This window comes from Gymnogyps californianus, unplaced genomic scaffold (assembly GCF_018139145.2).
Source record: "Gymnogyps californianus isolate 813 unplaced genomic scaffold, ASM1813914v2 HiC_scaffold_51, whole genome shotgun sequence".
Classification (NCBI taxonomy): domain Eukaryota; kingdom Metazoa; phylum Chordata; class Aves; order Accipitriformes; family Cathartidae; genus Gymnogyps; species Gymnogyps californianus.
The window spans coordinates 345385-369532 of record NW_026114411.1 but is presented as its reverse complement, the minus strand read 5'-3'; the positions used below and the strand labels follow the sequence as shown (position 1 = coordinate 369532).

The 24148-nt window shown below is 43.3% G+C and overlaps 1 protein-coding gene across 1 annotated transcript in view; it reads right to left on the bottom strand.

Annotated features, from left to right (window-relative positions):
- The window catches only part of LOC127028960 (small glutamine-rich tetratricopeptide repeat-containing protein beta-like), a 41120-nt gene extending 27109 nt beyond the window's left edge, over positions 1-14011 (bottom strand). The window contains exons 1-3 of the mRNA XM_050914638.1: positions 13972-14011; positions 12507-12633; positions 487-590 (exon numbers count right to left, since the gene is read on the bottom strand). Coding sequence (XP_050770595.1) covers positions 487-590; positions 12507-12606 — 204 coding nt within the window. The 5' untranslated portion in view covers positions 12607-12633; positions 13972-14011. The remainder of the gene's footprint in view (positions 1-486; positions 591-12506; positions 12634-13971) is intronic.
- Positions 14012-24148: the final 10137 nt, after the last annotated feature.

Here is a 24148-nt window from a genome sequence, read left to right as displayed (position 1 = left end):
GTGGTTCCTCCTGTGCTTCCTGTACTGGGGACTCCCAGATAGAATGCATTATTGGTACACATTTTTAAAGTTCCCATTTTAAGGTTAATCTTCATGGGGATGTTTTTAAAACTGAATGACTAAATTATTTCCAGAAGGGAGTGAGAAGCATCAGAAAACTGCGGATGATCTCAAGCACTTTGCAGACATTTATCTCTGGGAATTGCAAAATGCTTAACTGAAGGATAAAATGCTTCAAGTGAGAATGAGACATCCACTGTTTAGTAATTTTCTATATGGAATTGTCCTTGTCTAGCTGAAATTAATTCCTCCCACTGCCCCAAAAGATTCTCATTCTGCTAGCTTTTATGGAAATGTCACTTTTTTCATGTTTTCCTTAAGTTTCCTCATAATTTTGACCTATACAGCACTTTAAGGTTGTGTATACAATATGAAATCTTAGCACATATTGGCAAAGTAACTCTAAAATATAAATTAAATTCTTACCTTGTGAAAAGAATTTGTGAACATTTCTATCAAATGCTGTGAAGGCGCAAGATGAGTATCTTCTGGGTTAATCTTAAAAACAGTCTCCAGACACTGAATTGCAACTTACGGGGGGGAAGTCACCAGTTTCTTAGAAGTGTAATTTCATTAATTATTTATAAAGCTGTGATTCACTTCCTTATTCAGCTAGTAAAAGCAGCTCTTTGGAACACATCATAAAATAAGAGAGAGGCTACCTGATCCCCACAGAACTGACTGCCTGGAAAACAGTATAAGCTATACAGAATCTATACATAGTTCAGCCATTATTCTTAAACCAATTTAAAACTTTTATTTCAATTCTTTCAATCATTTGATGTCTTTTTTTTTCTTTACATAAAAATATGAGTATATAACAAAAGCACCACAATTCATAATACAACTATGCATGTGTCACACACCTCACCCCAAAACACCACAACCAAACTGCCATATATTTGTGTGGCATAACAGTTGGAAGAAAATGGCTCATCTTTATTGTAAAGAATAAATGCAAGATACTTATTACTCTTATCTTTTTTGAATGAAATATATTCATTTGAAGATACTGTTTATTAATAAAATGCTTCATTAATCACAAGCCTTTATCCTATAAGAAAATACATCTGCAGTATCCTTTCACATGTTCTGTTGTGTAAGGATTAAATGGCCCTCCCAATCCTGCAATAATGCAAGTACACTCACAATAAGCAATTCTGAAAAAAGTAGAACCAAATACCAAAATGAAGTTTTAAATGTGCTCACATATTTTTAGACAAAAGAAGATAAATGGCAATTACTATATACAATCCTCTATATACATGTATTGTTAATTATAATATCTCAAATTATATCAATATTTTCCCTTTCATTTTGAGAATCTAGTAGAATGTTTTTATTAAGGTATATCATCTAAATGTTTTAGACTGAAAACTGAGGAGGAACAAAGAAGAATCTTCGTAAAGCCTAGTTTGAACAGAAAAATTAGTTTTATGTTATATTTTATTTTATGGATGACTTTTTTTAACCCAAACTAGAGATAACCAGGAGTAGCTGAATTCAAATTAAGTATCAGTAAAAACTGAGTCTTAGAATTTAAATTGAATTTCAGTCCAATGTTAATATAATAAATATAAAAATAATTTTAATTCTTATTTGCATTATAATGAACCTGAACACTGACCCAAAATTAGAAAAGTAAAATTACTTAAAGTCAACAACAGTAAGGCCAGTTTGAGGAGCCTACTTTCTACATCACAGCTGGGAGAAAGGAGGAAAAAGTAAACTTGGAAGAGGTAATTTTTTTTAAAAACTCTGATAACATACAATAGAAATTATTCAGAAAAAGTATGATACAAATTTAATGTTGATAACATGTAACACTAATTGAATACATGACTAAATATGCATACAACTTGCTCCTATAAATGCTAAAAATGTATCAATTTGCCAGGTTCTAAATTACTCAGTGCTGAAGGATTTGGGTTAAATGCCTTTGTTTCCTGCTATGTAGAAAAACTTAATTATAGCAAAGTGAGCACTGATTATACTGAATTCTGAATTATATATTAATAATACTTCTTACCAGGCTTATCATAAAATCAGTGGAATTACATATCTTGTTTTTCCTTATATGACTTAGTAGGAAGCCACTGCCTATAGTATACTTACCAATTTTTTCCCTCAAACTTATTTTCACCTGAAGGCATTCCCTTTCCTGAATGCCTCACCTCATTTTTAGTTTTGCATAAATTTAAAATAGAACCCCCTCCTTTATCTTTCTCAAGGCATTAAGTCTGTGACACCAACTCTCTATCATACAGAAGATTTTTGCAAAGTGCAGCAGTGCAAATTATGCTTAAACAAAATAATCCTGAGTATAGTATTATTACCAGTAAGCACTTCCATGAAATAATCAGTTGTTACAGTGAATTTCCACATTTCTCCTTTAACTGAAAAACTGAATTTATAATCCCTATAATCTATCACAGGCACAACAAAATTAGGAGCTCTTATGGGATGAATCCATAGGTTAGAATAATAACCACTGCTTAACATGCAAGCCAACAATAGAAACCTGTGTAAAAATAAACATAGCCAAAGCTGAAACTTTTCCAAATCAGAAGATGTATTAAGTTGTGACAAGATCAATAACTACCCTGTTTTAACGTGAAGTAAAAACCCGACCCCAGTAAAGTCAAATAGGTGAAGATTTGGTTTTATCTGAAAAGTGTCTCGAAACTCGACTACCAGCATCTCACTATCCCATTACCGAAGTGAGGCACTGTCAACTGCCACAAGCTCGAAGTCATCAGTAAGTTGGGAAAGACTTGCTGCACCACATGAGCTATTAATCTAAGATTTTTCCTGTGTCTGATTTCAGAGGCCAAAGCTATCTGTTCTCCCTGTTACCTCCATCGTCACACACACTTTTCAGAGGCCTAGGCAGTTGCTGAAGCTTGTACTGACCACCTTGCAAACCAGTACAGATACCTACCTCCCTGCTGAATAGCCGGAGCTCACACAAACACCTACTACCTGGCAACAAGAGCACTTGGGCTATGCTGGAGCCCAGCTCAGCATCCCCAGTGCCACACAGCTCCAGGATCTTTTGCACAAGCTGCAAGCAACATCAAGGTGTCACAGCACACATGCAGGCTGTTGATCACTGAATAATGAATATTAATTGGGCTGCTGAGGCCCCTTTAGTACTCGATATCATCTTACTTCATCTTACACATAACCTTCCCCCATCTCAAGTATTACATGCATCCCTCACCTTAAGGGGTGCATCCCACAGTTTTGGAAACACTGCCTTACAGAAATTCATTGTGGTATACTGATCTCAGAAGTAAGAAAAAAAAAAACCAAAAAAAACCCCAAACACACAGCCTTGTGCACATTGTAGGGAGTTTCTGCTTTAATCCCACAGAAATACGTGCTATAGACAAGAAAAAAAACCTAGAAACTGTAAACAGGAAAGGGAAATAACTACTATTTAAACACACTATCTAAAATATAACTTGAAAGAAGTGAAGTTGCTAGTTCATACAATAGGGTTGAGTGTTAACCACCAGAGATCTATATCACTGCTCTAGATCCTAGGTTGTTGGGAATATATTTCTCCAGTCTACCTTCCGATTATTCTGTTTTCTCAAATTAAGACATTTTTATTCATCAAGTACAAAATTCCTAGAGGAAGTTTACACTATCATTGACATAATTTTATAATTCAAACATGCAGAATGCAGGTTATCAATACAAATGGAGTTTGAATACATGCTAGACTTCTATTTTGATAAAGTCTAAATTTTATTTGTAATGTTCCAGCTTTTTGTTGTTTTCTGGGGAATGGGAACTGTTTAAATTACTTCTTGGCACATACATTTAATCATACAGTGATTTTTTTTATCTTTTCATAGACACCAAGAAGGTACATAAGGTACCAATGAAAAACATCAGTCAAATTCTTTAATCCCTTATGTCTCCACCTAACATTAACCACTTCAATGGGTGGGACTTGGGCTATTGCTATTCCACATGCACTAAAGATATTTTGCACAACTAAAATGAGTCAATTATTCAGAATGCCCGCCTCTGATCCTCTAACACATAGCATATGGTACCATACTTTTGGCAGGGTACAGCTCTAAAATTAGGATTTCATATCTGTATTAAAATAGAATTTTTACACTAGCATTTAAGCACAACTGAAATTTTATATTTTTTGTTCAGAAAATAGAATATTAAAATTGTTGATACCTTCATATAGACATTGGCTAAGGCTGCTCTAAGACATGTAATCAGGTAAACCTTCACAGTCACAACCCAATGTCTATCAGTTTTACTATAAAACCAAAAGGAATATCTTCATTTCTCATTATATAATTTAAAAAAAAAAAACAACAAAAAACATTGCTTTCTTTCATTGGCTGAACACCATCATAACTTGATACAGGTTAAATTCATAGATGACTACCACTTCTCAAATCTACAAAATGCTCCAGATTCTGATGTAAAACCAAATCTTTTGGGTTTTATTCTTTTGGAAATATCCTTTGAATATCATGGTACAAATGTTTCTTTCTGCCTTACATTAGTGAACAACTGCACTGTAAAACAAATAGACACTGGAAAGAAGAACGTTCCAGCTTTATCTTTTTAAGTTTATGCCTCTGAGAAGCAGGACTTGCTTTGCACCTGTGGAAAGTCCACTCCTCACACCTCAGATTTCAGGTAACTCAATGAACATATGCCTGGATGTTGTTTATTGCACTGCTGGTCCTAGACTTCCCCCTCTTACCTCCAAATTCCTCCTCTGGTGTTGTGATTTAACCCGGCAGGCAGCTAAACACCACACAGCCATTCACTCATTCCCCCCCAGTGGGATGGGGGAGAGAATCAGAAAAAAAGGTAAAACCCGTGGGTTGAGATAAAGACAGTTTAATAGGACAGAAAAGGAAGGGAAAATAATAATAATGATAAGAGAATATACAAAACAAGTGATGCACAATGCAATTGCTCACCACCCGCTGACTGACGCCCAGCCAGTCCCCAAGCAGTGAGCTGCCACGCCCTGGCCAACTCCCCCCAGTTTTATTGTTCAGCATGACATCATATGGTATGGAATATCCCTTTGGCCAGTTTGGGCCAGCTGTCCTGGCTGCGTCCCCTCCCAACTTCTTGTGCATCCCCAGCCTTCTTGCTGGCAGGGCAGTATGAGAAGCTGAAAAGTCCTTGACTTAGTGAAAGCACTGCTCAGCAATAACTAAACCAGCAACATGTTATCAACATTATTCTCATCCTAAATTCAAAACACAGCACTGTACCAGCTACTAAGAAGAAAATTAACTCTATCCCAGCCAAAACCTGGACAATAACCACCCCTTACTCTATACCATCTATGTCATACCCAGGTCCCATACTTTCCGATACATCCCAATTAATCACCACCACCTTTCCCACCTTTTGATATATACACACAGATATCATTCCCTTAGTCTATGGGCCATGCCTATAAAACGTCTGTTGAGTTCATTTAGTCCATGACGTTGGGCTCCATCTGTCAGAGTAGTCCTTCAGGACAGGAGAGATGGTGTGTGGCGCTGGACTGTTGCATGCTGAAACCACTTCTGGTTCCATCACCGCTGCGCTTGTCTGGTTCTAGCATCACTGCACTTCACTCAGTTTCATCAGAATTCATTCTTCACTAATCTGGGTGATTCTTACTGTAATACCATTGATACAGCACATAGCAACCATAGTAGTGATGACATACAGTATTATATAGCAATTAATATCATACAATTTAATCTATTGGCTGTTCTCACCTAAAAATCATATCCCCTTGAGGCACACATCGGACTTCCCCGTCCTTCCGCATCACCCACCAAGTGCACCCAGGCCCTTGAGCAAAAGCAATCCCACGAATGGGTTTGCCTTTGCCTGAGGCAGGAGTAACCCAGACTGTCTTCCCTAGCATATTTTTCATGTGCACTACAGGGACTTTATCCCCTTCTACAGCATGTAAAAGTTCTGATTGGGCAGGGCCAGCTCGATTGACAGATCCTCTAGTGTTGACTAACCAGGTGGCCTTTGCTAGATGTATATCCCAATGTTTGAAGGTCCCACCACCCATTGCTCTCAATGTAGTCTTTAACAGTCCATTGTATCGCTCGATTTTCCCAGAGGCTGGTGCATGATAGGGGATGTGATACACCCACTCAATGCCATGCTCTTTGGCCCAGGTGTCTATGAGATTGTTCCGGAAATGAGTCCCATTGTCTGACTCAATTCTTTCTGGGGTACCGTGTCGCCATAAGATTTGCTTTTCAAGGCCCAGGATAGTGTTCCGGGCAGTGGCATGGGGCACGGGATATGTTTCCAGCCAGCCGGTGGTTGCTTCCACCATTGGAAGCACATGGCGCTTGCCTTGGCGGGTTTGTGGGAGTGTGATATAGTCAATCTGCCAGGCCTCTCCATATTTGTATTTCAGCCATCGTCCCCCATACCAAAGAGGCTTTAACTGCTTGGCTTGCTTAATTGCAGCACATGTTTCACATTCATGGATGACCTGTGCGATAGTGTCCATGGTCAGGTCCACCCCTCGATCACGAGCCCATCTATATGTTGCATCTCTTCCCTGATGGCCGGAGGTGTCATGGGCCCACCAAGCCATAAATAATTCACCCTTATGCTGCCAATCCAGATCTACCTGAGCCACTTCAATCCTAGCAGCCTTGTCTACCTGTTGATTGTTTTCATGTTCTTCAGTGGCCCGGCTCTTAGGTACATGGGCATCTACATGACGTACTTTCACAACCAGGTTCTCTAGCCGGGCAGCAATATCTTGCCACAATGGGGCAGCCCAGATGGGTTTCCCTCTGCGTTGCCAGTTACTCCGCTTCCATTGCTGCAACCACCCCCACAGAGCATTTGCCACCATCCATGAGTCAGTAGAGAGATAAAGTATTGGCCATTTTTCTCGTTCAGCAATGCCTAAAGCCAGCTGGATGGCTTTCACCTCTGCAAACTGACTCGATTCACCTTCTCCTTCTGCGGTTTCTGCAACTTGTCCTATAGGACTCCATACAGCCGCCTTCCACCTCCGATGCTTTCCTACAATGCGACAGGACCCATCAGTGAACAGGGCATATTGCCTCTCATTTTCTGGCAGTTTATTATACAGTGGGGCCTCTTCAGCACGCGTCACCTCCTCCTCTGGTGATATTCCAAAATCTTTGCCTTCTGGCCAGTCCGTGATCACTTCCAGAATTCCTGGGCGACTGGGGTGTCCTATTTGACTTCATTGTGTGATCAGTGCAACCCACTTACTCCACGTAGCATCAGTTGCATGATGTGTAGAAGGGACCTTCCCTTTGAACATCCAGCCTAGCACTGGCAGTCAGGGTGCTAAGAGGAGCTGTGTTTCAGTACCAACCACTTCTGAAGCAGCTCGAACTCCTTCATATGCTGCTAATATCTCCTTTTCAGTTGGAGTATAGCAGGCCTCAGATCCTCGATATCCCCGACTCCAAAACCCTAGAGGTCGACCTCGGGTCTCCCCGGGTGCTTTCTGCCAGAGACTCCAGGTAGGGCCATTCTCCCCGGCTGCGGTGCAGAGCACATTTTTAACATCTGGTCCTGCCCGGACTGGCCCAAGGGCTACTGCATGAACTATCTCCCGTTTAATCTGTTCAAAGGCTTGTTGTTGCTCAGGGCCCCATTTGAAATAGTTCTTCTTCCAGGTCACTTGATAGAGAGGGCTTACAATCAGACTCTAATTTGGAATATGCATTCTCCAAAAACCCACAACCCCTAAGAAAGCTTGTGTTTCCTGTTTACTAGTCGGTGGAGACATAGCTGCTATTTTGTTGATCACATCCATTGGGATGTGACGACGTCCATCTTGCCATTTTATTCCTAAAAACTGGATCTCCTGTGCGGGTCCCTTCACCTTACTCTGTTTTATGGCAAAACCGGCCTTCAGAAGGATTTGGATTATTTTCTCCCCTTTCTCAAAAACTTCTTCTGCTGTGTTGCCCCATATGATGATGTCATCAATGTACTGCAGGTGTTCTGGAGCTCCACCTTTTTCCAGTGCAGTCTGGATCAGTCCATGGCAAATGGTGGGGCTGTGTTTCCACCCCTGGGGCAGTCGATTCCAGGTGTACTGGACGCCCCTCCAAGTGAAAGCAAACTGTGGCCGGCACTCTGCTGCCAAAGGAACTGAGAAAAATGCATTGGCAATATCACTTGTGGCGTACCACTTGGCTGCCTTTGACTCCAGTTCATATTGAAGTTCTAGCATGTCTGGCACGGCAGCACTCAGCAGCGGCGTGACTTCATTCAGGCCACAATAGCCTACTGTTAGTCTCCATTCGACTTTCGCACTGGCCATATGGGGCTGTTAAAGGGTGAGCGAGTCCTGCTGATCACTCCTTGGCTCTCCAGTCAATGAATCAGCTTATGGATGGGAATCAGGGAGTCTCGGTTGGTGCGATATTGCCTCCAGTGCACCCTTGTGGTAGCGACTGGCACCTGTTGTTCTTCAACCCTCAGCAACCCCACAACCGAAGGGTCCTCAGAGAGTCCGGGCAAGGTGGACAACTGTTCAATTCCCTCTGTCTCCAAGGCAGCTATACCAAAGGCCCACCGATACCCCTTTGGGTCCTTGAAATACCCTCTCCTGAGATAGTCTATGCCAAGGATGCATGGGGCCTCTGGGCCAGTCACAATGGGGTGTTTTTGCCACTCATTCCCAGTTAGGCTTATTTCAGCCTCCAATACAGTTAGCTGTTGGGATCCCCCTGTCACCCCAGAAATACAAATGGGTTCTGCCCCTTTATAGCATTAGAGTACACTGTGCACCGGTGTCCACTAGAGCCTTATACTCCTGTGGGTCTGATGTGCCAGGCCATCGGATCCACACAGTCCAGTAAACCCGGTTGTCCCTCTCCTCCACCTGGCTGGAGGCAGGGCCCCTCTAATCCTGGTCATAGTATTCGTTACTCGCTTCTTGTAAATACAAATCAGAAGTCCCTTTATTAAGATCGGAAGTAAGATCAGCCCTTCTACTCTGTCTGGGGAACCGCCCACTGGAGACTGGAGCAGCAATTTTCCTGCAAGAACTGCCATTTGTGTTTGTTTTTCCTTGCAACTCATGTACCCATGCCTCTAGGGTCGAGATAGATTTTCCACCCCCCCTTCCTCATGTCCTCTCCGTGGTCACACAGGTAAAACCACAGGGTGGCCTGTGGTGTGTACCCAGTGTATCTTCTCTCTTGAGCAGAGGAACGCTTACTCTTAATAGTCGAGATATGGGCCCGTACAGGTGGGTAGTAGGACGTATCCTCTTTGAATTGCTGGAACTCCCAGGACAGTTTTTCCACAGCAGAGACGCAGGCCCATAGGGAGGAAGTGAGACTTTCTTCATATTGCCAGAGTTGGCCAGCCAATTCATCCACCGTCGGTGCCTCTTCATCTTTCGATGTCATTACTACCAATGAGTTGGCATACGACAGTGGTATGCTCCATACGAACTTCCACCACATGGGTCGCATGCACTTGACTTCATCTGGATCTTTGGATAACTGCTTGTTGTCCAGGTCATCATAAATCACCTCCCGCACGGCTAATTCCCTCAGGTACTGGATACCTCTCTCCATGGTGGTCCACTTGTCTGGGTGACATACAACATCTTCCTTGAAGGGGTACCTTTCCCTCACGCCCGATAGAAGTCGCCTCCAGAGGCTGAGGGCTTGTGTCCCTTTTCCAATCACCTTGTCAATGCCACCTTCCCTAGAAAGGGATCCCAACTGCTTGGCTTCCCTACCCTCTAATTCCAAGCTACCAGCCCTGTTATCCCAGCATCGGAGCAGCCAGGTGACAATGTGCTCGCCTGGACAACGGCTGAAGTCTTTTTGCATATCTCGCAGCTCACTCAGGGACAGGGATCGGGTGGTTACCGCCTCATTTATGAGTTCTGCCTCTTCCTCCTCCTCATGATGGCCCTGCTTTGGAGTAGCCTGCCTCGTCCACTTCTTCCTCCTGCTCCTTCTTAGTAGTAGTTTCTTCCCTTACTAAACGAGCTGACTTTCGCATCCAATATTTCTTCTTGTGTATAGGGGCGACTGATACCAGCACGGGTTGGTTCTCTGGTTCAGCTGCAGTGCCTGTCGCCAGGGTTGGAGTAACTGCAGTGCCTGTTGTTTTGTTGTCAGATCCAGAGACCTTCTCTTCCCCTTGAGGGTACTGAACAGTGTTAAACAGGGCTCGGTAGGCATGGGCCAGGCCCCAGCACATTGCAGTGATTTGTGTCTCCCTGGAATTGTCGGGGTGACAGCATACTCTTTCCAAATGTTCTACTAGTTTTTCAGGATTCTGCACCTGTTCGAGGGTGAAGTTCCAAAACATTGGAGGTGCCCACCATCCTAGGTACTTGCCCATGCTACCCCACGCACCCTGCCACTCATAACTCTCCCGCCTTGGGGCAGATCTCTGGGTGGTATTCTTAAATAGTTGTTTAAACTTAAACAAGACCTGGAACACATTCAGGAGACATAGCAAGATGAACATGCTGGTTTGAACATCCCAAGGATATTCAAAATTCTCAAACACTACTGTAACTAGCCTGGAGGAGAAGGGGAAGGTGAAGGAGCAGGGGAAGTGTCCCCCCCTTGTCTCCCCCATAGATTGGCACTCCGAGGAGAAAAGGTAAAGAGTGTAATTATTAATAGTTTCCGAGAGATTGTTCCCAAAGTACAGAGATCACGGCAATGCTGAGTACAGATACCAGATTAGTCTCACGACCAGCAATCATATCATGAGCCAGTGTTACACAGTACAACAAAATGATAACCTTAATCCAGCCCCCAGAGATGATAAACAGCACAACAGGGAGCATATACTGCAAGTAAGGTATTACATAACGCAACTCTGAGAACAAATAAATCAACATTGTGACCAGCAACTATTGAACTAATATAATGAATGCTTATAACAAATTTGTTTTAACACACTCTGGTCAGATCTGTTGTTATCTCAAGCCTTCGTGCACCACATTGGGTGCCAAAAAGGACTGTCGTGATTTAACCCGGCAGGCAGCTAAACACCACACAGCCATTCACTCATTCCCCCCCAGTGGGATGGGGGAGAGAATCAGAAAAAAAGGTAAAACTCGTGGGTTGAGATAAAGACAGTTTAATAGGACAGAAAGGGAAGGGAAAATAATAATAATGATAAGAGAATATACAAAACCAGTGATGCACAATGCAATTGCTCACCACCCGCTGACCGACGCCCAGCCAGTCCCTGAGCAACGGGCTGCCACCCCCCGGCCGACTCCCACCAGTTTTATTGTTCAGCATGACATCATATGGTATGGAATATCCCTTTGGCCAGTTGGGGTCAGCTGTCCCGGCTGTGTCCCCTCCCAGCTTCTTGTGCACCCCCAGCCTCCTTGCTGGCAGGGCAGTATGAGAAGCTGAAAAGTCCTTGACTTAGTGGAAGCTCTACTTAGCAACAACTAAAACATCAGTGTGTTATCAACATTATTCTCATCCTAAATCCAAAACATAGCACTAAACCAGCTACTAAGAAGAAAATTAACTCTATCCCAGCCAAAACCAGGACATCTAGTTGAGTCATACAACCAAAGACTGATTGAAACAGTGCACAGGTCTTAAATAGATTTTATGAAAAGCTCATTGCAGAATTAAGATTCTTTTTGTTCTTCTCTTGCTTAATTCCACATTGTGATACCACCTCCCATGAAGTCTCCAGGAATTAGGGAAAAGGAATTAAAGCAATATGAAGTAGAAAGATAGATACTATGAAGTTACAAAGACTTAACAAATGTCTGTCAACAGAGTAATATACACAGAAGCCCATCTTTCCGTTAATAGGAACTACACCATACTGAAAATATTCACTACCATGTGCTCTTTGGAATCACTATTCAAGTGAAAAAGCAATGCAAATCATTTACTTTATTTTCCTTATTCTTAGGACCTCTTAGCCTTCCCTCATAAATTACACTGAATTCTTGCAAGTATAAAACAGGAGTTCTTCCCATATACCAAAACCGATATATGGTAATTGTTTTACTTCCTCTGTGTCCAGCACAGCTACCATCACACACAAAATGCAAAAAGAAACCAAACATAGAAGTAAAGTTAAAAAGAATCAGCTGGCAAAAAGTTGTGGACACATACACAAATCATCCCATAGTCTGCATTATGGCACTGCCTAACTTGATGTGATTCAAAGTACCTGTTGCTCAAAATTAAGGTAGTACAAATTTTAAAAATGTTCTAAAGTTATGAAATGAGAGATGTTTTAAAATTAATAATCTCAGAAATATTAAGATCATGACCTTATTCACAGATAATATGTGGTGGCAGTTTCAGTTGGGTCGCTCCAGTTACTTTCTATAATATACATCAAGCAATTTAACATATATATTTAATACCTACCTATGCATTAGCACCTTTATCACTTACCTTCCAAGCTTTCTTGTTCATCTGGAGTGAAAGTATCCATCTGACTCTGCTCTCTCAAGAAATGGATGACTACATGAACCAAGCGTTTGACTGATGACATTTTGAAATTGATGAGTTTCTCCTATGTCTTAAAAATGATAGGATATCTTATTTAAAAAAGATGAAGAAAAGCTTTAGAATGACTGGACACATGCTTTGGGCCCACCTGTGAATTCCTTGAGTATTCAAACCTCCCACTGACCTCAGTAAGAAGTACACACAATACACAAAAACTTATCCTTCACCAGAAAGCCCAACAAAGTGATGCCTTGAAACAAGTCGTTAAATCGTATGGATTATAGACAACTCCTGTAATCATTTAATTTAACTATCAGCAAAAGGGCACAGATTTCCTCAGATTCCTATGGGAGAGTTCATTGAGGATAATTTAGCTTTAATTAATTTTAACTTTTTTTCTGAAGGACATAGTTTGGATTTTATTTCTAAGACACATGCACTTTGAAGCAGGAACACATGCTGAAGAAATGACTGATTAAAAAGCTACATTGATAAATATGACATAATGAAACATGCTTTAATAAAAGCTATTCTATTTTCTGACATTGTGCTGCTGAATGGTTTATATTCACTTTGGACAAAAAACTGGAACACTGCGACCTCAATGCACGCTTGTGATTACTGACACTACTGGTTCAGTCTGATTTGCATTCAGCATCAACTGGGAGTTACATAACTTTGAGGAAAATTTTAGTTCCAATTTTCTGAGTTATTTTTCCTTAAACCATTTTGATTTAAAAGGGCACAACCTTATCCAGTCGTCGGGGAAAGCAGGTTAAAAAAGAGCATAAAATGAATGGCAAGACCAGGGCCAACCCTCGCTAAGTTATTTTCCCCTCTACAACCCCCGAGCAAATCGATGTGCAGCCAAACCCACGCCGAGCAACCGCCACCGCGGGGACAGTGGAAAGGCGGCTCCCCAGCAGAGGGGTGGCCGCCGGAGGTGCACAGCGGCGGTGCCCGCCGTATTTGGGCTCCCCGCACAGAAGGGTCGAGGAAGCGGCCGCCACCGTGCCCCACTCCTCACCGAGAGGCCCCACCAGACGGGCAGCACAGCGCCCCGCTGGCTCGGGCGGGCCCCCACGGGCATAGTCGGGAGCCACGATCCGCCCGCCACAACCCCCCCACGTCCACCTCCCGGTCCCGCTGCAGGCCCAGGCGCGGGGCCGCTCGCTCAGGCCCGGAGAGCAGGTCTGCCCCGCCGCCCGCGGGACCCCTCGGCACCGCGGGGACAGCGGCCGCGCCGTCCAGCCCCTCCCGCCGCCTCGGGCCCAGCGAGCGCCCAGACGGGGCCCGACCCGCCCCACCATCCCCGAGCTCCGGGGACGAGAGGCTCTGGGAAGAAGGCGCACAACCTCCCCACTCCCGCAAAGGGGGACTTCCTACAGAGACAAGACATTGCCCTTACCGTGCGAGACACAGCGAACCCCACGACAAACACCGTCCCTGTCAGTACCGCCGCTGGGTAGAAGAGAAAAGGGGCGCGAGGGCGAGTGCGCGCGCCGCCGCGGCAGCAGAAGAAAGAATAGCGGGAGGGGAAGAGGATGGGAGAGCAAGTGCGGTGGCTGCGCGTGCTCGCGGCAGGAAGGACATGAGGAGGCGGAAGCGCAGGTCGGCAGGCTGTACCCACAACAGCTAAAGCGAAACTACTCTCTCTTCAGACTCTACCTCCCCTCGCGTCGTCCTCCTTATGCTGGACCTGTGCGCGTGCGCGGCTCGGAGGGAGGGGGGGAGGGGAAGGGGAGTGCCGCGCCGCGCCGCGCCTCGTCTCGCCTCGTCTCGCCTCGCCTCATGGCCAGCCGCGGCGGGCGGTTTCTGGTGCGGGAGCTGCCTGTTTGGAAGCTGTGAGCCGCCTGCGGCTGACAGGGAGATCCTCATCCCTTGGAGAGATGGGCCTGGGCTGTGGCCGGGCGTCCTGGCGCGGTGGTGGGGTCCGGCTGACCCCCGTGCGTCCGGGCTGAGAGGGGAGCTGCCGAGCGAGTCTGAGGAGAGAAACGCCCACTCGCTGGCGGGGCGGGCCGGGCGGTGGGCTGCAGGTGTGCGGGGCGTGCTCCGAGGGGCCAGGCAAACGATAGGGCAGGAAAATTTACATCCTGTGGGGTTTATTTCCTTAGCTCTTGGCGTGTTTCCCGCAGTCTGCCTTCCCTGAAATAACCACCGTTGTGTACAGCTTCCAGGTGGACAGTGCGGGTGGGGCGAGGTCTCTGCCTTATAATTCTTGCACTGAGTATCAGACGTACTGCAGGAGAAATGGGCAGGAAAACAATAGAGTGAGGCTAAGGCTATAGCAGTGGGGCTTTTCAGCAAGATATGTGTGAAGCAAGACAGGGCAATGTGTTTTTAATAGCTTTATAAAAAGGTGTGTCACTACTTAACATTATATGAGGGGTGAGATGAGTACAAATATATTATTGGTTTTAAAATAAGGTGGTAATTGTTTTATCTGTAATGAATACTAGGTCTAAATGGACCTAGAAAACCAGTGTGGAAGAAGGCTTGTAGGCAGTACTAGATGAACTAGACAAATGAGAACCTGAAACTAGCATCACTGGAGAAATTGAGAGGACAGAAGAACATAAGCAAAGGACCAGATTTAATAGAGAATATGGAAATAGTTGAAAGGTCACAATGTAAATACCTTGTGGTGATGAGAATGGAGCTGAATTTGAGTGTAAAATGAAGAAGATGGTTACCTCTTGTGGACTTTTGAGAAATGATAATTATGTGCTTACTGCATAAAATGTACCATTTTTGTCTCATTTCACAGCCTTTGTTCAGGTTGAATTAGGATTGAGGGGTACTAGCAGTTAGAAAATAAGATTCAGAATCTTTTCTTTTCATAAAGCTCCTGCTGTTGTACGTGAATTGATCAATTTACTGTTGTCAAATAAGGTGCACAACCATTTTTTCTTCCCAATATACATTTACATTCTTTTTCTATAGTCATTTTCACTCTTCTCCATGTTTTGTGTTGACTGTCCATGTTTGTCCTACAGATTTTTCAAACAAAAAAAAGGAAAGGAAGTGTTTGAAGGATGGAAGGTTTTTTTCTTTAGAAAAAAATTAAAAGGTCTATCTTTTTTTGCAATTTGCATTTGGAAACTAAAGATACCTCCTTCTTAAGTAATAATAAAGTATTGGGTATTGATTTAAATATTTTATTTTTTTATTGCTTGTTGTAAGTACAGCTGGAAATGATCACTGCAGTTTGTTAATTGTGATTTTTTTTTTGTCAGTCATCATTTGAGTGTGCCAAAATAATTATTTCACAAAAGAGAGTGATCTTGAATGCCAAATAGTGACCTCTAACTTTAAAAAGTTAAGCAAATGGTCACAGGCATCTTAATGTGAGATAAAAATGATAGTTCTTAGCAAGTTTCAAGAAGCATGTCTTATGTTGAATAAAACGATACTGAGAGTTTGATTCTTTTGGTTAAAATAGGCACCTTTTGGGAAGGAGGCTATTTCCAGTTAAATACCTTTCCTATTAGAATCCAAAAGATTCAAAGATTAACATTTATTTCAACAAAATGCATGGAAAAAGGCTAAAATGTAGACTAATTAAATTAGCACAGTAGCCTGTGTATAGGTACTCTTAGTAATGGAAAAAATCTGAATAAAAGCAGTGTGACTTATTTAATTTGTGTCCTAAAATAATTCGCTAGGATTCAAGAATTCTGGAGTCTTTCTTTCAAAAACTTCAAAATCAGGTTTTGAATAGGAAAATATACATACACGGACTCTGGAAAAGCTCTGAACACTGGCTTTTCTCTTGACAAGGAAGTAAACCAGCAAGAAACTGGGGCTGGGGAAAAGAGGCAGGAGGAGCAGGGAATGGCATTGGAAGGCAAAGAAACAGGAAGAACTTTTATAGTCACTTTCTTATATCATACTTATCACTGTAGTGTGTGTGTATACTTTCATTAAACTATCAGGTCCAACACCTCAGCAATGGCAAGGGCCGGACAGGACACTTGGAAAATTTTTCTCTTTCTCTGTGCTCCATGGACTGCACAACCTCCTCTGCGTACTGCAGCAGCAGTTTTGGGGGGGGATTTTGCAAGCATTGAAGCAATCATGACATGCTATAATGTACTGTCTTCCCAAGAAGAACAGTGACTTGAAGTGGTGCACGTAAGCAAGATTAGGTCATCATCTACCATGAAGGCATAGAGTTTTCCAACCAACTAGTGATGGCAAAGAACATTTCTCATAGTTTTGACTGTATGAGACTTAAGATCAATGGGAAACCAAAGGGTGTTACCATGGTACAGGCTGAACTGATTAACTGTGGGTGTAAATCAAAGAAACCTTTTGTGTTTACAAACCTTCCTTAATAGTTTTCTCTGTCCTGCAGCACCACTTCTTTTTTAGTCAGAGTCAACAAGCTGGTTTTTATGCATTAGCTGGTTGCATTCAAGTACTGAACTATCCTGGCAGTGTGTGGTGTTTGCGTTAAATAGCATGCACTTTACCTGCTGTTTATATTGCTGGCATGATAGACATATGCTTATGCAGCAGCACCTGAGAGCTCTGTAGGGCCTTAAAACCAATATTTTTTCCACTGTGTATTGCATGGTTCGCCTGATGGTAGAACCAAACAATAAGATAACCCTAATGAGCACCTCCTGCATTAAATTGTGTAGTACACTTATTGTCTGCATGTGAGTGTTGAAAAGTCTCTCAACTTCCTTTCTCAGATCCTCCAAGCAAGGTGTGCTGTGATGGGGGTTTGCTGTGACACAGAATGGATTCAGTTCACAGAATGGATTTGAAACCTAGTTTAGTAAGTTTGGGGTTTGGTTTGTTTGTTGTTTTTTTTTTTTTTTTTCCCTTCTTTTTTCCCTAGAACCATGGGTACCTGTGACAGTGTGCTTCTCCCCCCCCCCCCCCCCCCCCCCCCCCCCCCCCCCGACCCTGACCTGTATTTCCCATAACCCTGTTCAAGTGATAACCACCAGTGGCGGTCATAATGGATGCATCTGGTTGTGATGGCTGCATCCGGCTCAAAGTGGATTCAGGGGAGACAGATAACAACACAATAGCCAAGGGCTAATTTGAACAATGTGCCCACCTAACCACAGTGCTGGTCGATGTCTGACTCAAGCCAAATTTGGAAGAAACTAACATCTGTAGTCGGTATGTAAATATGCCTATGAGTCAATCATCTTACTCCATAAATAGTGGACAGACCAGGGCCTGTTGAGCTCTCCCGCACAGCAGCAGGCTGCATGCCAGGATCTCCCCTTGAGTAGGGACGCATCTCAAGGTTACTCCTTGAGGCTGAGAGAGTCCTTGCTGCAACAGATTCTCGGTAAGTGATTAATAGCATGCTAAACTTTGAAATCCTAACTAAGTGGTATAAAGGATTGATTGTGCACATATAATCCTTTATAAAGGATTATAATAAACCATTGACCAAGTCTGGGACTAAGTCTGGATCCAGCTGCACCTAAACTCCCCTCTGAGAAGGAGTTTAGAACACAAGGGGGTCCTTTCTGAACCTCATGACTCAACGGGAGGGTCTCCCTGACAGTTTTGTCTGACCCTGTCCTCTATGCAGTAAATAATCAAGTGTACCTTGCCATCACGTCTTGTTAAACCAGTCACATTTATTATCAAACTTTGTTAAATCGCTGTTTTATATCAATAAACATATTGCTACTTCTCTACTTCTCTCTTACGAGTGAAGTGCGTCACTCCATCCGCGACTACCATAATTTTAGGAGTGAGGAGAGAAGAGATCAGACACTGCAGAAACAGTAACCTGACACTTCTATGTGGTCCACTCCAGACTACTGTGTGGAAATCACCTCCTCTTATGAAAGTCAATCACACCAGTTTCCAAATTCCTTTTGTTTAAAGACTGTTGGAGGGGGTCAGGGGGGAAGGGAGAGGATGCAAGTACAGTGTAACATGTTATGCGCATGTATGAGTTCCTACTTAAGGTCTGGATTTTCTGTTAGTTGCCACAGAGCGCCTTTTTCAATTACTTTACTGTTGATGTTAATTGTATCAGGGAAACCAGTAAGCATTTGTTGCCAGATAGTAAGATCGTAAAAGCAGCACTGAGGGTAATATATGTATCAATAAAGATTTAAAAATGTTTGTATGACTTGCAGCTTTTTTGACTCGCTCACGTTGATCTGAAGAGCTAAAAGTATATCTATTATAGGAGTATGATCACTGTAGAGCTTACAGTGAACTAAGTTGCAGAGAATCCTTTTTTCCCTGAAAGGTGTAGTGACAAAATTAATGGTTTAGTGTTAAAAGATGCTAGATTATCTTCTGTTCCTTCAAATGCAGCTTAAGAAAAAAAGTTTCTAATGGCAGTTATGGAGCTTTAAATTAGGAAGTAATAAACATGCTATCCTCTTGCAATAGTGAGATCTGTCTGTGCCAAACACAGTCCTGACACAGAGCCAAGTACTTTTCTAAGGAAAATGGCCCAAGAATTCAAGGCATGTATTCACTGTTCCAGACTCTGTCAAGAGCCAAATGGGTGAAAGGACTGAGAAGCAAAGTGTAACGAGGACTTCAAATGTGTTTGTCCAGCAGGAAAAAGTGATGACTTATATTTTGGGGCTGTGGTCTCATTCCTTCAGCTCAATTGAAATAGTGTTGCCCTGTGTGCTGGTTTTGGCTGGGGTAGAGTTAATTTTCTTCATAGCAGCTAGTATGGGGCTATGTTTTGGATTTGTGCTGGAAACAGTGCTGATTGATAACACAGGGATGTTTTTGTTACTGCTGAGCAGTGCTTACACAGAGTCCAGGCCTTTTCTGCTTCTCACACCACCCCACCAGCGAGGAGGCTGGGGGTGCACAAGAAGTTGGGAGGGGACACAGCCGGGACAGCTGACCCCAACTGGCCAAAGGGATATTCCAGACCATATGATGTCATGCTCAGCATATAAAGCTGGGGGAAGAAGAAGGAAGGGGGGGACACATTTGGAGTGATGGCGTTTGTCTTCCCAAGTAACCATTACGCGTGATGGAGCCCTGCTTTCCTGGAGATGGCTGAACACCTGCCTGCCGATGGGAAGTAGTGAATGAATTCCTTGTTTTGCTTTGCTTGCGTGCGTGGCTTTTGCTTTCCCTATTAAACTGTCTTTATCTCAACCCATGAGTTTTCTCGCTTTTACTCTTCCGATTCTCTTCCCCATCCCACTGTGGGGGGAGTGAGCAAGCGGCTGTGTGGTGCTTAGTTGCCGGCTGGGGTTAAACCATGACAACTGGTCAAGCTCCATGTTATAAAAAAATAGAGGTGTTTTCACTTCCATGATGCTTATTGGGCAGCTGTTTCAGAATCTCACTGCCCTGATGGTTACAAATGTCTCTTAAATTTCTAGCTTACATGTATTCCTGACCAATTTATTCTAATTTGTTCTTATGTCAGTATTGCCTCTTAGCATCAATAGCTCTTTTCACTTTGGGGCATTTAACTGGTATGCTTAATGACAGCGATTGTCTTGAGACTCTTTTGTTAGACTAAACCCATGCATTTAATATGTATCTTCTAGCAGTAGTGCAGGCTTAGGTGGCTATTGGCACTCTTTTGATCCTTCGTTTATGCCAGTACAACTGTTTTGAAGTCACACATCAAATAGATGATGGAACTGATAAGCTGGAAACAAGCTGCCCCTCTCCCCCCCATTTTTTTTTTTGTCTGCTTCATTTTTTCACCTGTATGCTGCCCTGACTCTTTTCAAAGTATGACCCTGCCAGTAGTTATGCTGCTGTCATTGATGGAGTGATGTACAGGGACAGAAATGAGCAGCAGAGGGAGGAACAGGAAAGAAGAGGAATATCTTAAGGCAATACTGCTGCTGAACATGGACCTTATCCTTAACCCAGGCTTGTTTAGATAAGTCTGCCATTCTACACTGCCCTGCAGAAAATTGAGTGTAATATCTGAAACAGTTTGAACTAGTCAGTTCAGGCATTAGCAACAGCCTACCTATGGCTACATGGGATAATTGCAATATATACATAACCTTACTTACAGACCTACATTTGTTTATCCTTCTGTCTAATTTAAACTGAATCAACTTCTGATTGCTCAGTCCAAGCAATGATTGGTGCTTTTATAATGTTGCTGCTGTTTACCAAAAGCAAGCCTAAAATAATAATTGCATCTTGTTGGTTCAGTTACTCTTTAAAGAATGCTGTTTGGTATTGCATCTGGTTCCTACCATTATTAATAGAATTTATTTTCCAGTTTATATTTGGGAAGTTAAAGTTTCCCTCGGTGATACAATTCTGTGGTGGGTTGACCCTGGCTAGATGCCAGGTGCCCACCAAAGCCGCTCTATCACTCCCCCTCCTCAGCTGGACAGGGGAGACAAAATAAAACGAAAGGCTCATGGGTCGAGATAAGGACAGGGAGATCACTCACCAATTACCGTCACGGGCAAAACAGACTCGACTTGGGGAAAAATTAGTTTAATTTATTACTAGTCAAATCAGAGCAGGATAATGAGAAATAAAACCAAATCTTAAAACACCTTCCCCCCACCCCTCCCTTCTTCCCAGGCCCAGCTTCACTCCCGATTTTCTCTACCTCCTCCCCCTGAGCGGCACAGGGGGACAGGGAATGGGGGTTGCGGTCAGTTCATCGCACATTGTTTCTGTTGCTCCTTCCTCCTCAGGGGGAGGACTCCTCACACTCTTCCCCTGCTCCAGCGTGGGGTCCCTCCCACGGGAGACAGTCCTTCGTGAACTTCTCCAATGTGAGTCCTTCCCACGGGCTACAGTTCTTCACGAACTGCTCCAGCATGGGTCCCATCCATGGGGTGCAGTCCTTCAGGAACAGACTGCTCCAGTGTGGGTCCCCCACAGAGTCACAAGTCGTGCCAGCAAACCTGCTTCAGCGTGGGCTCCTCTCTCCATGGGTCCACGGGGCCACAGGTCCTGCCAGGAGCCTGCTCCAGCGCAGGCTTCCCATGGGGTCACAGCGTCCTTCAGGCATCCACCTGCTCTGGCGTGGGGTCCTCCATGAGCTGCAGATGGATATCTGCTCCACCGTGGACCTCCATGGGCTGCAGGGGGACAGCCTGCCTCACCATGGTCTTCACCAGGGGCTGCAGGGGAATCTCTCTCTGCTCCGGCTGCCTGGAGCACCTCCTCCCCCTCCTTCTTCCCTGACCTTGGTGTCTGCGGAGTTGTTTCTCTCACATCTTCTCACTCCTCTCTCCCAGCTGCTGTTACACAGCAATTTTTCCCCCTTCTTAAATATGTTATCACAGAGGCGCTACCACTGTTGCTGATTGGCTCGGCCTTGGCCAGCGGCGGGTCCGTCTTGGAACCCGCTGGCATTAACTTTATTGGACATAGGGGAAGCTTCTAGCAGCTTCTCACAGAAGCCACCCCTGTAGCCCCCCCGCCACCAAAACCTTGCCACGCAAACCCAATACAAATTCACTGTAATATTTTCTTTCTAATAACATGATGTGTAGTTGCAGAGCATTTTTGAAACAGCCATACTATTTTAGCTATGCTCTCCTTTCTTGTTTCTTTATAGTCTATTTAATCTTTAATTTTACATTTGGCATTGTTTCCTTATTGAGCAAATAAGACAAAGTTAGTAAATTATCAATTTTATTGCAGTATGATACATGAAGTTTGGGGAATTTATTTGTTTACAATTTTATGTAGACAAAGAATATGAAATACTAAGCCATGAAAGAAATGGCCAAGATTTCACCTGTGCATATATTTTTACTTGCGTGTTGTTTTTCATTAATATCTGCTGTGAGTTACATTGGCCCCGAGTACAATATGATTGACTGGTAGTGAGGCAACAACATGTGTAAATGGTTATTTGAAGATGATTGTACGTAATGATTGTTTTTATGTGAAATGTTATGTTACGGTTTTTGAAAACCCACCTTCATTTGGTCAATTAGGAAGACTTACAGGTCTTTCTTGAGTTTGTACTGCCTTTGAAGGGAAGGCGGTGGATGTAGTTTTTCTGGATTTTAGGAAGGCTTTTGATACTGTCCCTCACAGCATCCTTCTGGCCAAGTTGTCCAACTGTGGGATGAGCAGGTACACGGTGCACTGGGTGAAGAACTGGCTGAAGGGCAGGGCTCAAAGGGTTGTGGTGAATGGGGCTGCATCTGGCTGGCGACCGGTCACCAGCGGTGTTCCGCAGGGCTCAATTCTAGGGCCAGTTCTGTTCGATATATTTATCAATGATCTGGATGCAGGAGTTGAATGCACCATTAGCAAGTTTGCTGATGATACCAAACTGGGAGGTGCTGGTGACTCTCTCGAGGGACAAGAGGCCTTGCAGAGGGATCTGGATAGATTGGAGCACTGGGCAATCATCAATGGCATGAAATTTAACAAGTCCAAATGCTGGATTCTGCACCTGGGATGGAGTAATGCCAGGCACAAGTATAAACTGGGAGAGGAGTGGCTGGAGAGCAGCCCTGCAGAAAGGGATCTGGGGGTGCTGGTTGACAGCAGGCTCAATAGGAGTCAGCAGCATGAGTCAGTTCAGAGCCTTGAACCTGCTTTTGAGGAGGTTCTTCTTTAGCTCCCATGAGGTTGTAAGAGAGCTGCACTAGCAATGTGTGAAAGACTAGACATAGTGCAGTCCAGTGGGAAGCTGTTCATGACTTAATGAAGTACTATTCTTTAATGGATTTGTAGATTCAGGGTAGAATTCAGTAGATTTTTGGGATGGGAAACTAATGCATTCTGAGAATGCTAATACCATTTTTCTTTCATGACAGCAGCTTCATTTATCATTAACTTCTAAATGAGATTCAAATTTTCAGTAGTCCAGTGGAGAAGCTATTAATGTCAGATTTGAGTTGGTATTGGAGAGATAGAACAGAGGTGGAAGGAATATTCTTTATTCAGGCTTCATTTTCAGAGTTAAATCATCAATATGCTGGACATTGATGTTTCTGTATGCCAGTAGAAAGGAAAAGTAAACATCTTGTCTACACTGGTATGGGAGGATTTGAAGAAACTGTGGTAACAAGGAAAAAAAATTCTCAAGATAAAGCGTAGATAGGAATGTTGTTTTTCATTTTTGTCTTGCATAAAATAATTTTGACTAGGCTATTTCTAGAGAATTCCTCTTACAGACCAGTGAGACTTTTTATTAAAAGTTTTGCCTTCAAACAGAAGCCCTGCATGTGTCTCTTCTCAGATTGTTGGCATTTCACTCTTCTGCTTTGTTTTTCCTTCAGGCTAAAATTGCCTATCCTTTTTTGTTGCTTCCTGCATTGTATGCCAAAACCTATCTGAGCACTTATGCACATACCAGACTGGTTTTGCAAAAAAAATAATACAGGTACAGTGGCTAACATTAACAGAAAAAGGTATTTAATATAAAAGTGTTAAGTAAACATCCCTTTTAGTAGTGAGTTCTCTGTGCGTGTTCTTATATTTCTTTAGTTATGGTTGAAAATTGTAAGTTGTCATTATTACCATAACAACGTATGGTTTTTGGTTTTTGTTTTTTGGTTTTTTTCTTAAATTATGTGACTGAAATGGGGAGGCAGATAGGAGGATCTCTAGCTGGCAGAGACTTACTATGATACTCCTATGATACTAAACACTGCAGCAAG